Source organism: Salmo salar, chromosome 09 (genome assembly GCF_965601325.2).
Source record: "Salmo salar chromosome 09, fSalSal1, whole genome shotgun sequence".
Classification (NCBI taxonomy): domain Eukaryota; kingdom Metazoa; phylum Chordata; class Actinopteri; order Salmoniformes; family Salmonidae; genus Salmo; species Salmo salar.
Window position 1 is genome coordinate 132,091,649 of NC_138299.1, and position 16,658 is coordinate 132,108,306.

Below are 16,658 nucleotides of genomic sequence, written 5' to 3' on the forward strand. Positions count from 1 at the left end.
GAGCTGGGACAGGTAGCATGTCCGGTGAACAGGTCAGGGTTCCATAGCCGCAGGCAGAACAGTTGAAACTGGAGCAGCAGCACGGCCAGGTGGACTGGGGACAGCAAGCAGTCATCATGCCAGGTAGTCCTGAGGCATGGTCCTAGGGCTCAGGTCCTCCGAGAGAGAGAAAGAAAGAAAGAGAGAAAGAGAGAATTAGAGAGAGCATATTTAAATTCGCACAGGACACCGGATAAGACAAGAGAAATACTCCAGATGTAACAGACTGACCCTAGCCTCCCGACACATAAACTACTGCAGCATAAATACTGGAGGCTGAGACAGGAGGGGTCAGGAGACACTGACTGCTTCTCTGACCCCATCTCTGACTGGGCTCTGTTTTCAGTTGTTGACTGGTTATTATATCTGGATGCTACCTTTTGACCTTATATTGTTGAGTCCCATATTATAATAACTTTTTTATGTTTATTGCTTCTTTGTCCTAATAATTTCCTCTTCTTCCTCCTCCCCTCTCTCCTCCCCTCTCTCATCTCCTCCCTCCTCACCCAGGCATCGGCACCAGAGATGGTACAGCGGAGAAGGATAAGGACTTCCGTGGTAAAGCCCAGAAGCAGGTCCAGTTTAACCCAGGTCAGACCACGGCTACATGGAGGGTGAGGATCTTGCAGGATGGAGTGTACGAGCAGTCTGAGACCTTCCAGATTGTTCTGTCAGAACCTGTCATGGCTGCCCTGGAGTTCCCTGACACAGCCACTGTGGAGATCCTCGACCCAGCAGATGGTATGTACTACAGGTCCATGATCCAGCTGATGGTATGTACTACAGATCCATGATCCAGAGTAGCTTGTTTTAACAGTCTAAACAGTGTAGTGTTCAAATGGCTAATGGTTTATAAGTCATTACTACAGGTAGGTTATTCATCAGTCTTAGCAGAAATGATTGGTCTGAGGTTATCTCTATGGGAGAGGCAGGGTTTTATATTAGGTGGGTGAGAACATCCAGGTCAGTGGATAACAAGACATGGACCTTCCTCAGCCTCATTAGTGTGTCCCATGTTAGTGAAGCTGCTCTCTGTTAGTGAAGCTGCTCTCTGCCTCTTATCAATCCCTGGCTTGGCCCCAGAGCATAACCACAGCATGAAATCATGATGAGACTGAGAGTAAAGCTTTAGACCTGGGTTTAGCCTGCCTGCCTGCCTGCCTGAGTAAAGGGAGACAGGATACTATCATATTGGTCACATCATGGAAACCAACATGGGTGTTATACTTGGATTAAGGTTGCAAAATTCCCACATTTCCGACTTATTCCCTCAATCACTCCTGATTCCAGGAATCTTCCTGGAAAACCTTGGTAATTTTGGGACGGTTCCTGGAGTTTTCCAACCCCAGGTTAGATATAGTGATCAGTAACACTGCAACAATAATCTATATGGGAAGTTGTTTTCTCCAGAAAGGTAAATAAACAAATACGGTTAAATTGGGTATGGCGAATCCCAGGGTTAGGGTCAGGTCCAGGCTATGGATGGAGAACACTAGACTGGAGCCTTCCCAGGGCTCTCATGTTGTTTACACAAGGGCTGTGTCCCAATATGACACCATATTCCCTATTGGTCCTGATCTAAAGTAGTGCACTACATAGGAAATAGGGTGCTATTAGGGACGTAGTTAAAGTATCTAAATACAGTTCAGACAAACAAGGTTTTTAAAAACAGCAGCTCAGCCGTTCATTCCCCTGTGATACTGTAGTTGGAAGGCTGAGGGAGGAAAGCTCTTGCATAATTTACATATAAATTATGCCTCTCATCTCCTTCCCCCTCTGGGGTCCCTCTGTGTGAGAGGAGGAATATTCTTTCAACAACTTATGTTGGTTAAAATATATGGAGGATGGTACTGTTTGTCTCACAAAACACTCTAGTCCCTTGAGGGAAATGATAACTTGCAGCTATCAATATTAAGATTTTAACATTACACACTAAAATATAATTCTGCTTCATGACCATACTATTTTAGATTTCCATGATTTCCCAGCTTCTCAGAGTATGCATGTTTCTCAAATGGCACCCTATTCCGTTTTTAGTGCACTACTTTTGACCAGAGCCCTATGGGAATAGGGTGTCATTTGGGACTTGTCTTACAACTGACCCAGTTTCTAGCAGCTCCTTTTAAATGTGAATCTCTTCAACTCAGAAGAGTTCAAGTTTAGTCAGAGAGAGAGAGGGGAGAAACTATCCACATTAAGGCCTGTCAGCTTGGAGCTTAGAGTATGTTCTGCCTTGGCAGGAGCTAGTATTAAGGGCTATAAGCTTGAAGGTTCTGCCAGCCTGAGTAGAAGATAGAACATCTACTTGTTTAGCCAAAACAGGACTGGGCAGGGCAGGGAGGCATTGGTCCAGTGTCCTGGTCAGTCAGTAATTGGTCAGGTGTGACTGTTGGGATTTTGAGAGTTCGGGCCCTGCTGGCACCTTATTAGCACAGACGTCCAGATTCACAATTAGAGTAAAGAATAGGTTTTAAGAAGAATAAACATAACAGTGATAGAGATAATATTATAAACATGTCTATGTGAGGTAGGTACTTCTTAGTGTAGGCCTCTGGGATGTAACTCAGGTCTAGTAACTTAGACACAGTCATGCTATGCAGAATAAAGGAGGAGAGGAGAGATCAGGGGGAGTGAGTGTAATACAGACTGTAAAAAAGACCAATGGTTTGAACAGGTCTCTGCTTACTAATAGAATCAAGACACGTCAGGTTTATTATCCAGGCCCACTTTTACTGTTCTTCTTCGCATGCAAAGTCTACAGTACGGAAGCTAGACTTTTCCTATTAACAATTCACTAAATGTATATGTATTTCCCTGATTGGTCCCTGTGCATCAACTGTCAGAGAGGCTTCTGGGTAGTTGTCTGTGCCAACCACTGATGTTAGACATCATATCCTCTGGATGGATCCTAAATGATGCCCTATTCCCAATATAGTGCCCTACTTTTGACCAGGACCTGCATAGGGCTCAGGTCAAAAGGAGTGTACTATAAAGGGAATAGGATGCCATTTGCGACGCAAACTATGTCTTCTGATAGTCTGCCTCTGTTCACTGGGTCAACACATCCTTTATAGAACTCTGTTAAGTCCTCAGAGAGGAGCCTGGGCCAGAGCACCAGCAGCAACATACTGTAACTCAGACAGAAATATTTAACGCATTGTTGTACCCTCTTCTCATCAGCATAGCTTTTGTATTAAGAACGTACGCAGGGAGTAGGATGTGAGGGTTTATCTCTATTTGTCTCCCCCCCTCTGACTCTCTCGCTCTGTCTCAACCCCCCTGCCTCTCTCGCTTTGTCTCACTCCCCCCCTTTCTTTCCCTGTCCCCCCAGAGTCGACAGTGTTCATCCTGTCTGCAGTCTACCCTATAGAGGAGGACATTGGGGAGCTGCTGATCCCAGTACGCAGGAGTGGTGACATCACACAGGAACTCATGGTCATCTGCTACACACAGCAAGGTACAGTCCACACACACACACACACACACACACACACACACACACACACACACACACACACACACACACACACACACACACACACACACACACACACACACACACACACACACACACACACACACACACACACACACACACACACCACAGCTTCAGGTAATGTCTCTGCTAGAGTCCTCTCTCCTCTCCATCTCTCCCTCTCTTCTCATCCATCTCTCCTTTCCTCTCTCCTACAGCCACAGCTACAGGGACCATCCCCACTACAGTCCTGTCCTACTCTGACTACATATCCAGACCTGAGGAACACAACAGTGTCCTGCGCTTTGATAAGGGCGAGACGGAGAAGTCCTGTCGTGTGGTGATCATAGATGACTCTCTGTATGAAGAGGAGGAGAGCTTCAACGTTACCCTCAGTATGCCCATGGGAGGCCGTCTGGGACAGGAGTACCACACTGCCAGGGTCACCATCATACCTGACCTGGATGATGGTAAGATGACCCTTCACTTTTCACCTTTGACCTTTCAAATGCTCGCCTGGAGGACAGGATAACAGTTACCAGCTGAGGAAAGTGTTAATATCACTCTTGACTAGGTTTGCGTCCCAAATGGAACCCTATTCCCTACGTAGGGCACTACTTTCGACCAGGTTAGTTCACTTTATAGGGAATAGGGTGCCATTTGGGACATTTATTACAATTGAAATAGAAGCAGGCTTCCATCTGTTGGATGTGGTTTTGTTTATGTATTGGTTAATTATATCCTTTAGATGAAGAGCAAACCCTAAACTTTGAATGAACTTATGAAAGAAAAAATAATTGGTATGATAAATGACGTATTGTTGCTATGCTGACTGATACAGGGAAGCATGAGGTACACAGATGATGTAGTACCAACTGAATGAAACCAATAGCGGAATAGTGGCTTGTGTGTGTATGTACATGTGTGCATAGTGGATAGTGCTTTGGTCCAAAGTAGTTCACTATGTAAGGAGTAGGGTGACATTTATCCTGTGTGTCTCCTCTTGCTGAAGGGAAGCCCTTATTGCAAGGCTCATATCCACATCTGATAGTCTCCTGTACCTCCTATCTAACAAACAGCCTTTGTTCAACAGCACCTCTTGACCATTGCTTTCTTGCATATCTGCCTGACTAGTTCCCTATCTACCTTCTCCCTATAAACCCTGGCTCTGTGTGTGTGTGTGTGTGTGTGTGTGTGTGTGTGTGTGTGTGTGTGTGTGTGTGTGTGTGTGTGTGTGTGTGTGTGTGTGTGTGTGTGTGTGTGTGTGTGTGTGTGTGTGTGTGTGTGTGTGTGTGTGTGTGTGTGTGTGTGTGTGTGTGTGTGTGTATCCTTGACATCTAAAGGAAGCACCGCTGTGAAGGGGTGGCAGGCAGGGAACAGTGGATTTGAAAATCCCTTGGTATAATCGCTGAATCTTCCATTTCAAACTTTCATCCAAACTTTCTGGCTGCACCCACACGCACCATCAAAATGTCAGTTTGAAACAGAGCTAATTGGGTTGATGCAACTCTCCACAGCATTCCAGAACCTTGCTGCAGGAGTTTGAGTCAGAACAGTATTGGAAGGCCTGTAGACGGAAAGAAGACGTTGTCTATGCACATCATTAAGATACATTAAACATGGTTAGATCTACACTATGCACATCATTAAGATACATTAAACATGGTTAGATCTACACTATGCACATCATTAAGATACATTAAACATGGTTAGATCTACACCAGTTGGGCATCTCAAATGACACCCCTTTCCCAAAATTGTGCACTACTTTTGCTCATGTCCCAAATGGCACCCTATTCCCTATATAGTACACTTAATTTGCTCAGAACCCTATGGGCCCTGGTCAAAAGTAGTGCACTATGTAGGGAATAGGGTGCCATTTTAGACACAGCCCTGGTTTGACCTACAATCTCAGACTGAGTGAGGATTCACCAGATGTTCTCTCACAGGGTAGACCATCTAGACAGGACGACTCCACTCTTACCAAACATATCTCTCTAACAGTCCCTCTCAAATCTGCCATGGACAGGAAAGTAAATGATAGTTGAGCTCCACTCCCTATTCAAGACAAGAACCATGACATTCTGGAGGATATCAATCAAATGCGGTACATAGACTGTATGACATATTCATCATTGTTTGAGAGCATGGTTTTGTGTTATCTCTTATTTTAAACAACCTGTTTTTTTTAGAACAGAAACACATGTATTTATTTTCAGTCTTAGATCTCCAATTCAAGTATCCCGAATACTTTGGGGCATGTATTTATGCATTCCCTGTTTAATGTCCAAATAGTTTCTCAGCCACTGAGTCTCAGACCGTGGTGACGTTCTTGGTCACATATTCCCTGTGTGTTGACTGACACTGGCAGGAAATGATGTCACATATGTCATCCTGTGGGATAGAGAGCTTAGTGAAGTGTTCCGACTGCGTTACTCAGATTGGGTTACAGGTTCTCTTGTAGCCTCCTTGGGAACAGAGGCAGACACACTACTTCAAGAGCATGCGTGTGTGTGTGTGCGTGTGTGTGTGTGTGTGTGTGTGTGTGTGTGTGTGTGTGTGTGTGTGTGTGTGTGTGTGTGTGTGTGTGTGTGTGTGTGTGTGTGTGTGTGTGTGTGCGTGCGTGCGTGCGTGCGTGCGTGCGTGCGTGCGTGCGTGCGTGCGTGTGTGCATGCATGCGTGCGAGACCTGGCTGCCACAGGAGGAAGGGCTTGAGATCGCTCTCTGCTGTACAGTAGCTCCTTCACCCTACTGTTCCTTGGTGTCAGAGTAGCTGTTGGAATGCTAAACTAAAGTTCTAATGGTTTAATAGTCTGTACCCCTGTATAACAGCCCTATAATAGTCTGTACTCCTGTATAACAGCCCTGTATAACAGCCCTATAACAGTCTGTACTCCTGTATAACAGCCCTGTATAACAGCCCTATAATAGTCTGTACCGCTGTATAACAGCCCTATAATAGTCTGTACCCCTGTGTAACAGCCCTATAATGCTCTGTACCCCTGTATAATAGCCCTATAATGGTCTGTACCCATGTGTAACAGCCCTATAATGCTCTGTACCCCTGTATAATAACCCTATAATAGTCTGTAGCCCTGTATAACAGCCCTATAATAGTCTGTAGCCCTGTATAACAGCCCTATAATAGACTGTAGCCCTGTATAACAGCCTTGTATAACAGCCCTATAACAGTCTGTACCCCTGTATAATAGCCCTATAACGGTCTGTACCCCTGTATAACAGCCTTGTATAACAGCCCTATAATGGTTTGTACCCCTGTGTAACAGCCCTATAATGGTCTGTACCCCTGTATAACAGCCTTGTATAACAGCCCTATAATATTTTGTACTCCTGTATAACAGCCCTATAATGGTTTGTACCCCTGTGTAACAGCCCTTTAATAGTCGGTACCGCTGTATAACAGCCCTATCATAATCTGTATCCCTGTATAACAGCCCAATAATAGACTGTACCATTGTATAACAGCCCTATAATGGTCTGTACCCCTCTATAACAGCCCTATAATGGTCTGTACCCCTCTATAACAGCCCAATAATAGTCTGTACCCCTGTATAACAGCCTTATAATAGTCTGTACCCCTGTATAACAGCCTTATAATAGTCTGTACCCCTGTATAACAGCCCAATAATAGTCTGTACCATTGTATAACAGCCCTATAATGGTCTGTACCCCTCTATAACAGCCCAATAATAGTCTGTACCCCTGTATAACAGCCTTATAATAGTCTGTACCCCTGTATAACAGCCCTATAATAGACTGTACCCCTCTATAACAGCCCTATAATAGTCTGTAGCCCTGTATAACAGCCTTATAATAGTCTGTACCCCTGTATAACACCCTGATAATAGTCAGTACCCCTGTGCAACAGCCCTATAATGGTCTGTACCCCTGTATAACAGTGCTATATTAGTCTGTACCCCTGTATAACAGCCCTATAATAGTCTGTACCCCTGTATAATAGCCCTATAATAATCTGTACCCCCATATAACAGCCCTATAATGGTCTGTACCGCTGTATAACAGCCCTATAATTGTCTGTACCCCTGTATAACAGCCTTGTATAACAGCTTTGTATAACAGCCCTATTATAGTCTGTACCCCTGTATAACATCCCTGTAATAGTCTGTACCCCTGTATAACAGCCCTATAATGGTCTGTACCCCTGTATAACAGCCCGATAATGGCCTGTACCCCTGTTTAACAGCCTGATAATAGTCTGTTCCCCTGTATAACACCACTTTAATAGTCTGTTCCCCTGTATAACAGCCCTATAATAGTCTGTACCCCTGTATAACAGCCCGATAATAGTCTGTTCCCCTGTATAACACCCCTTTAATAGTCTGTACCCCTGTATAACAGCCATGGAATGTAGCTCACCTCTAATCCTTTTCAGAATGTCATACTTTCACAGTGAAACAGGGTTCTATTCAGTTGTAGTAGTGGGGGGAGATTTTCTAGACAATACACAGTCAGTTTGAAACTAAGATTCTCACACACACTCTAACACATACAATGTTCTGGGGTGCATTCCAAATCACACCTTATTCCCTCCTGTAGGTACGACCTGACAGGTAATCAATCTACAGTACTGCTCTTCTCCTTCAACAGACAGGCCTTTCTACCTCTCCCCCTTAGTTTATCTAACAGAGCTCAGTCCATTCCATTATCACCTCCTCCTTTATCTATATGCTGACATCAGCCCTGTCTCTCCAGAACTATCTCTCCTGTTATACCTCATGCCCTCTTTGTGTTGATCAGGTTACATCTCCTGACGTCACTAGTGAGGGGGTTAGGCAGCTTGTCAGACAGTATCTTCAGGCTATGGTTTCCTCTCTGACTCTTTGTCTTCATCTGATTCTTGACGCCATGCAGACAGAATCAGGATTCCATTCTAAGATAACAATAAGAAGTAGGTATTTCCCCCTTTCCTACCTACCCCTTCTGTGTGTGTGTCATTCTATACATGAACCCGTATGAACCACTCCACCCGGACAACTGATATGCAGGAGGGAGAGGATCCTGGTTGTCAGTCAGACGCCTTGTTGAGGCCCCAGGCCACGGCTCTGAGAACACGATGATGTCGGATGTCAGAACTGGGGACGTATTAAGGCATGTCAACTGTTGTTTTGGTTGTAAATTAACAAGAACAATGACAGTGTTCTATACCAAGACACAGAACATGCCAAAACTTAAATTCATGCCAAGAGGAACTTTAGTTCTATACATTTGGAATGATCTGTTTCATATTTTTTTACATTCTAGAACAAATTTCTGATCCAGTCTGTAGTGTGATTGTATTAAACTGACACTGTGGTTTTCGTACCAGCATTGCCAGCACACTGCATGTCAGTCACAAAGCATGGAAATACAGATTACAGCCCGCTCTCTCTCAAACTGTGACCAAAGGGCGAGGTAGTATGTATAGCCTGGCAACAGTTGTCAGTACAGTTAGCTAAACCTCATACAGGTGTGGTACCAGGCTAGTAGTGTGAGTTATCAGGTGTTTATCAGTGCCATGCCACCTAGGATGCAGAGAAAATGTAGACTGTTCAGTGGGTACACAGTGACAGGTAAAAAATGCCTTTGGCCTGTAATCACCTTAAACTTTTGACCCTTCAACCCAGTTCCTCTGAGAACACTTCACGTCCGCTGAAAACCCAGTTAGCTAATCTCATCTCAGGGCTTATAGGAAATCTGTCTCCCCTGTTTACCTTCGTACCGGCCTCTCAAACATCCTTGACCCGCTATCTAAACATTAATACACAGTTAACTCACAATGAAAAGAATAGCTGTCAAATCAGAGTTAAGAAATAAATCAATCATTGATATTACTGACTGTTGTTCTCCCAGACCATGGGTACATTCCAAATGATACCCTGTTCCCTATGGAGCCTGATCAAAAGTAGTGTACTATACATAACCAGGGATTATAAACATGTAATCCTGCTTCCTTTCCTCCACACATGACACAGATACTCAGGCAGTACAGGCAGAGCGTGGAATCAGCCTTTCTCCCCTGTGTTTTGTACTGTAGAAGTGGTGGTCTTTTGGCATGGTACGTGCATGCATGTGTTGCACCTGTCCCTGCCAGTGAGGGTCCTTTGTCCCGCTGTGCCTCCCCGGGGTGGGCTGACCCGGTGCCATTAAAGAGTCAGGGGCCTTAGGAGGTAACTGTTTTCCCTCCCTGCTTGAATTCCACTCCCAGCCCTTTCACTTCCAAAGAGAAAAGGAGGTACATTAGAGCTGGATATTCAGGAAATGCAGCCAGTGTCTCTTCTAACCTGTCACGTCCTGGCCAGTATAAGGTTAATTGGTATTGTAGTTTGGTCAGGACGTGGCAGAGGGTATTCGTTTTATGTGGTTCGGGGTGGTGTGTTTGTTGAAGGGGCATTTGATTTAAGTATTCCGGGGTTTTTGGGCACTGTTTGGTTTTCAGGTATTCTATGTTGAGTCTAGTGTGTCTGTTTCTATGTTTGGTTAATTGGGGTTGGGACTCTCAGTTGAAGGCAGGTGTTGTCTATCTGCCTTTGATTGAGAGTCCCATATATTAGGGTGTGTTTGTGTGTGTGATTGGTGGGTGATTGTTCTGTGTATAGCCTTGTGCCTTGCAGACTGTCAGTAGATCGTTCGTTCTCTTGTTTGTTGTTTTTGTGTTCGTTTTGATTTAATTAAATGTTCAAAATGAACAACCGCAAGCCTGCTGCGTTTTGGTCCACCTTTTCAGACGACGATTTCGGATTATCGTCAGAAGACGAAGAAGTGCGTGACATAACCAAACACAACCAGAGATACAACCCAACTAAAAATGTATTATAGGTACAGGGTGTAGACTGTATATGATCTCAATCAGTAAAGGGCAACTCTGGTACTTGGAGTCTGCTGCTTTTCACTTTTTATTGCCAGGAATATGATCACTCATGGAGTACACACACCTGGTTTGTTTCCCAGGTTTAAAACGCTGATCTGAAACAGAACAAAATTTCACTCAGGCTTTCCCTGCCTGATTATAATCATTATTTACTAGGAGCATGTGTTTAACAGACGGGTGGCAGGTTTTATTGGAATACAGAAATGATACTCTGACCTACTGTAGAGCTTGCTGAGCATGCAGTCTAGCCCTGTAGGTGTAATTGTAACACTACAGTTAACACTATAGTTAACACTACGCTACCTCTCCCTAAAATGCAGCACATCTGTTGCTATCAGTGTCCAGATGGGTCCAGGGAGGTAATAACAGGGTTTAGGGTCAACCCACTACTCTTTTCTCCTCTCATCCTCATCCAGGACCCAGACCAGACACGTCCCACTCTCACCAGAACCATAATCATACCTTACAGAACTTAGAGTGTTTTTGGAGATTTACAGACCTGTAACAGCACTGCATAAATACAAGACTGTAATTCTTCTCTACAAGCATTCTCATGTTTTACTGTCCCACGCCATACCACATTCCTCCCCGATGGCTCCATACCACACCTCTCCCCGGTGGCTCCATACCACACCTCTCCCCGGTGGCTCCATACCACATCCCTCCCCGGTGGCTCCATACCACACCCCTCCCTGGTGGCTCCATACCACACCCCTCCCCGGTGGCTCCATACCACACCTCTCCCCGGTGGCTCCATACCACATTCCTCCCCGGTGGCTCCATACCACACCCCTCCCCGGTGGCTCCATACCATACCTCTCCCCGGTGGCTCCATACCACATTCCTTCCCGGTGGCTCCATACCCCACCCCTCCCAGGTGGCTCCATACCACACCCCTCCCCGGTGGCTCCATACCACATTCCTCTCCGGTGGCTCCATACCACACCCCTCCCCGGTGGCTCCATACCACACCCCTCCCCGGTGGCTCCATACCACACCTCTCCCCGGTGGCTCCATACCACACCCCTCCCCGGTGGCTCCATACCACATTCCTCTCCGGTGGCTCCATACCACACCCCTCCCCGGTGGCTCCATACCACACCCTTCCCCGGTGGCTCCATACCACATTCCTCTCCGGTGGCTCCATACCACACCCCTCCTTGGTGGCTCCATACCACACCTCTCCTTCCCCCCGGTGTGTCTGGGTGCGTGGCATGCATGGCCGTTTGAGTCTCTAATACAATTACCTGTGCGTGAAAGAAAAATGTCTGTCATACTTACGGAAGGCAGGCAGGCTGGCATGTGGACGTGGTACCTCCCTGTTATGTGGATAGCTGGCTGTGCATGTAGAAGAGCTGTGTGTCTGTAATTGTTTTTAAATTCTTTAAACATTTTTAATTTAACTAGGCAAGTCAGTTAAGAACAAATTCTTATTCACAATGACGGCCTAGGAACAGTGGGTTAACTGCCTTGTTCAGGGGCAGAACAACAGATTTTTACCTTGTCAGCTCAGGGATTCGATGTAGCAACCTTTCGGTTACTGGCCCAACGCTCTAACCACTAGGCTACCTGCCGCCCCAACACATTTATGTCTGTGTGTGTGCGTGAATGATGTGTCTGAATCCTCCATTGTGGGTCTGACTAAGAACACCCGTATTGATCTCCATGAGATCAGCGCTGCCTGCTGCTCTGCCAACGTGGTAGAAAGATTCCGTCTGTGTCCCAAATGGCACCCTATTCCCTATAACAGCCCATCTGTCTTTGGTCAAAAGTAGGCCACTATATAGGGAATAGGGTGCATTTTGGGACACATTCACAGAGTGGGCCTACACATCTCACTACTTTTAAGTATAATATAGCTATAAATACTGAACAAAGATATGAACACAATATGTAAAGTGTTGGTCCCATCTTTCATGAGCTGATCCAAGAAATGTTTAATACGCACAAAAAGCGTATTTCTCTCAAATGTGCTGCACAAATTTGTTTATATCCCTGTTAGTGAGCATTTCCCCTTTGCCAACATAATCCATCCACCCTATGTTCTTTATTAGAGAACTGTGACTGGTGTTCTACAGTAGGCAGAGTAACAGTAACCCTGCTGGCTCCGTTGGATAAGGCATTCAGCGCTGTGGTTCAACACTGATCAAGCAGCTTGTGTAGTTGGAGGAGTACAACAGTCCCCTTGGACGGAGGGATGTGTGTGTGTCTTTCTATGTGTGTGTGTGTGCACATGTGTGTTAGAGCTGGGCGATATGGACAAAAATCCATATCGTGACAAATTGCCTGAATTGATGCGATAACGATAAACATTAATAACATAAATATGCGCCACAGGCTACTTATAATGAACGATATCAGGAAAATGCCTGCGATAAGTGATTGTTATGGTCGATGTTGATCATTTTTGGTTTATCGTCCCAGCTATAGTGTGTGTGTGTCACTTGTCATCACATACAGTTATTAAGATATCTTTTTTTATTTACGCTGCTGCTATTCGCTGTTTATTATCTATGCATACCTGCATTTACATATTACCTCAATTACCTCGACTAATCTGTATCCCCACACATTGACTCGATACCGGTACCTCCTGTATATAGCCTCGTTATTGTTATTTTGTAATTTTTTTTTTTTTACTTTAGTTTATTTAGTAAATATTTTCTTTACTTATTTTTTGTATTTCTATGTTGGTTTGTTTGGGATGATCTCCAATTGGAGACAGCTGGTCCTTGTTGTCTCTAATTGGAGATCATACTTAAGTAGGGGTTTTTCTTCCTGGGTTTTGTGGGTGATTTATTTTTGAGTTGTGTTTGTTTCTCCTCTGCATCACGGTTTGTTGTTTTGTCGATTCAGTTTATTTATGTATTGCAAAGTTTCACAGCTTAAATAAAATGTGGAACTACACACACGCTGCACTTTGGTCCATTCCTTTTGACAGCCGTGACAGAATCACCCACCACCAAGGGACCAAGCAGCGTGATATGCACCTGTGGATATTTGAGGAGATAAGTAGGAGTATATCCGGGGCTTTGGAGGATTTAGGGGCAGGAGAAGAGCGCCTCCCATGGGAACAGGTGGAGGCAGCACAAGCGCGGCAACAAGGGAAGCACGAGAGGCAGCCCCAAAAATATTTTTTGGGGTGGCACACGGGGAGATTGGCAGAGTCAGGTTGGAGACCTGAGCCATCTCCTCATGCTTACCGTGAGGTGCGTGTCACCAGTCTGGCGCCACCTGTACCAGCCCCACGCATCAGGTCTCTAATGCGCCTGCCAAGTCCGGTATGTCCTGTTCCTGTTCCTCGCACTCGCCCTGAGGTGCGTGTGTCTTCCCAGTCCAGAGCTTCCGGCGACGTGCCCCAGTCCGGAGCCTCCAGCGACGTTCCCCGTTCCCCATGTTGGTTTGTTTGGGATGATCTCCAATTGGAGGCAGCTGGTCCCCGTTGTCTCTAATTGGATATCATACTTAAGTAGGGGTTTTTCTTCCTGGGTTTTGTGGGTGATTTATTTTTGAGTAGTGTTTGTTTCTCCTCTGCGTCACGGTTTGTTGTTTTGTCGATTCAGTTTATTTATGTATTGCAAAGTTTCACAGCTTAAATAAAATGTTGAACTACACACACGCTACACTTTGGTCCACTCCTTTTGACAGCTGTGACAGTAAGCATTTCACTGTAAGGTCTACACCTGTTGTATTCAGCGCATGTGACAAATAAAATGTGATTTGATTTGAGATGCTTCACTGTAACATGTCCTTTGTCTTCTGATCTCATGTTCAGAGGTTACTTTACACTACAAAGTTCACTCTGTAAAATTCAAGGAAATTATTCTACTTTCCAAGATAATAAATGGCACCTCACTGTCAAAATGACACCCTATTCACCCAAATCTGTCTCATTTTGGATTACTTAGAACCTTCTACCACTGGAGTCTGTCTTTGGCCACAGATTGAGCCCGGTTTGTGGCCCATTTAGGATGCTACCTAGCTAAACCTCCACCTGCCTTGACCTAAGGTAACTCTACACAGAGAGAGGTGCGCTTGGTAAGCCCAGCATGCGGTGTGGTGGTGGGTCCTCCCTCAGCCCAGGAGCCAGGGTTAATCTTACACCTAATGGGCCGTGCCTCTTTGGATATGGTGTTTGTCTGCTGTACAAACCAACCTTATCTGATTACTACAGCTGCAAGTCTGGGACTGCGCACACACACACAGATCTGATTACCGCAGTAGCTGTAGAACGAGCTGAGACAGTCTAAAGCCTGCCCTGTTTGATTTGTCTGTAGGGAAAGACACTGGCAGCTGCATAAACCCTGACACCACACACTCTTTGTCTAGGTTTGATCTCGACTCACAAACGTACTTTGTAGCATCCCAAATGGAACCCTATTCCCTATATATTCTTCTGACCAGAGCCCGTCAAAAGTAGTGCACTATATAAGGGAGAGGGTGCCGTTTGTGACACATTCTTTGTCTAGGTTTGTTCTCGACCTAGATAAAGGAGGACAGGTGTATTTGTCCTGTGTGTGCACCCTGTAAGCCTATTACCAATTCAAAGCACTTTCATACCTAACAACAATGCCTTCAACTACCAATCCTCAGGCTTTGTCTAAAGCAACAGTTTTCCTTCTGCTTATCTAACTGGCTAATACAATGAGTTGATGATATCCAATCCTTGAAAAGTGTTATGGTATTCTTTGAGTTCAAGATAAGTACATAAGGTGTCTCTTTACACCTGTCTGATAAACAGATATATCAGCCTGTCTGATAAACAGATATATCAGCCTGTCTGATAAACATAGATATCAGCCTGTCTGATAAACAGATATATCAGCCTGTCTGATAAACATAGATATCAGCCTGTCTGATAAACATAGATATCAGCCTGTCTGATAAACATAGATATCAGGCGTTTGCTTCACACAGTATGCAGTCACAGTAATCTCTCTTATTTCACATGCTTTGAAAAGCTCTTCATGTATAATTTCCTCTTGCAGTGTTTATTTATATTAAGTCAATGCATCAGATAAAATGAGTGCTTTAGTTTCTACAGTACTACTACAGTACTGCTACAATAGTGTTTTATTAGATGAACAGATTAGTTCTATGCAGAGGTATTTTTCAGCCAGTATTAGCCTCTTCTCCTCCTCTCTCTGCTCTCCTATCTTCCTATTTATCTGTGCCACTTTGAGATGAGAAACCCAGCTAACTAACAGCCTAGAGGTGTGATCATCATCGTCATGGAAACAGGGTATATGCCTGTGGCGATATCACCACCATTGAATTAATTCATGTATTCACCATGGCTGTGGCTGCAATGGCATCCTGTGTAGGGCACTTCTTTGGCCTCATGGGCTCTGGTCAAAAATAGCATGCTATATAGGGAATATGGTTCCATTTGGGACAGAACCTAGCAGCTTCAAAACACCAGTCTCAACGTCAACAGTGAACAGGTGACTCTGGGATGCTGGCCATCTAGGCAGAGTTGCAAAGAAAAATCTGTATCTCAGACTGGCCAATAAAAATAAAATATTAAGATGGGCAAAATAACACAGACACTGGACAGAGGAACTCTGCCTAGAAGGCCAGCATCCCGGAGTCGCCTCTTCACTGTTAAAGTTGAGACTGGTGTTTTACGGCTATTATTTAATGAAGCTGCCAGTTGAAAACTTGTGAGGCGTCTGTTTCTCAAACTAGACACTCTAATGTACTTGTCCTCTTGCTCAAACTGTTAGAGCCAGTTTGCGCAGTTCTGTGAAGGGAGTAGTACACGGCGTTGTACCAGATCTTCAGTTTCTTGGCAATTTCTCGCATGGAATAGCCTTCATTTCTCAGAACAAGAATAGACTGACGAATTTCAGAAGAAAGCTCTTTGTTTCTGGCCATTTTGAGCCTGTAATCGAACCCACAAATGCTGATGCTCCAGATACTCAACTAGTCTAAAGAAGGCCAGTTTTATTGCTTCTTTAATCAGAACAGCAGTTTTCAGCTGTGCTTGCTTAATTTCAAAAGGGTTTTCTAATGATCAATTAGCCTTTTAAAATGATAAACTTGGATTAGCTAACACAACGTTCCATTGGAACACAGGAGTGATGGTTGCTGATAATGGGCATCTGTAGACCTTTTTAGATATTCCATTAAATATCTGCCGTTTTCAGCTACAATAGTCATTTACAACATTAACAATGTCTACACTGTATTTCTTATCAATTTGATGTTATTTTAATGGGCAAAAAATGTTTTTCTTTCAAAAACAAGGACATT

At 44.6% G+C, this 16,658-nt stretch overlaps 1 protein-coding gene across 1 annotated transcript in view; it reads left to right on the forward strand.

Moving 5' to 3' along the window:
* The window catches only part of LOC106612873 (FRAS1-related extracellular matrix protein 2), a 114,058-nt gene that overhangs the window by 63,555 nt on the left and 33,845 nt on the right, over nucleotides 1–16,658 (forward strand). Inside the window, exons 6-8 of the mRNA XM_014214479.3 lie at nucleotides 550–780; nucleotides 3,371–3,496; nucleotides 3,733–3,984. Coding sequence (XP_014069954.2) covers nucleotides 550–780; nucleotides 3,371–3,496; nucleotides 3,733–3,984 — 609 coding nt within the window. The remainder of the gene's footprint in view (nucleotides 1–549; nucleotides 781–3,370; nucleotides 3,497–3,732; nucleotides 3,985–16,658) is intronic.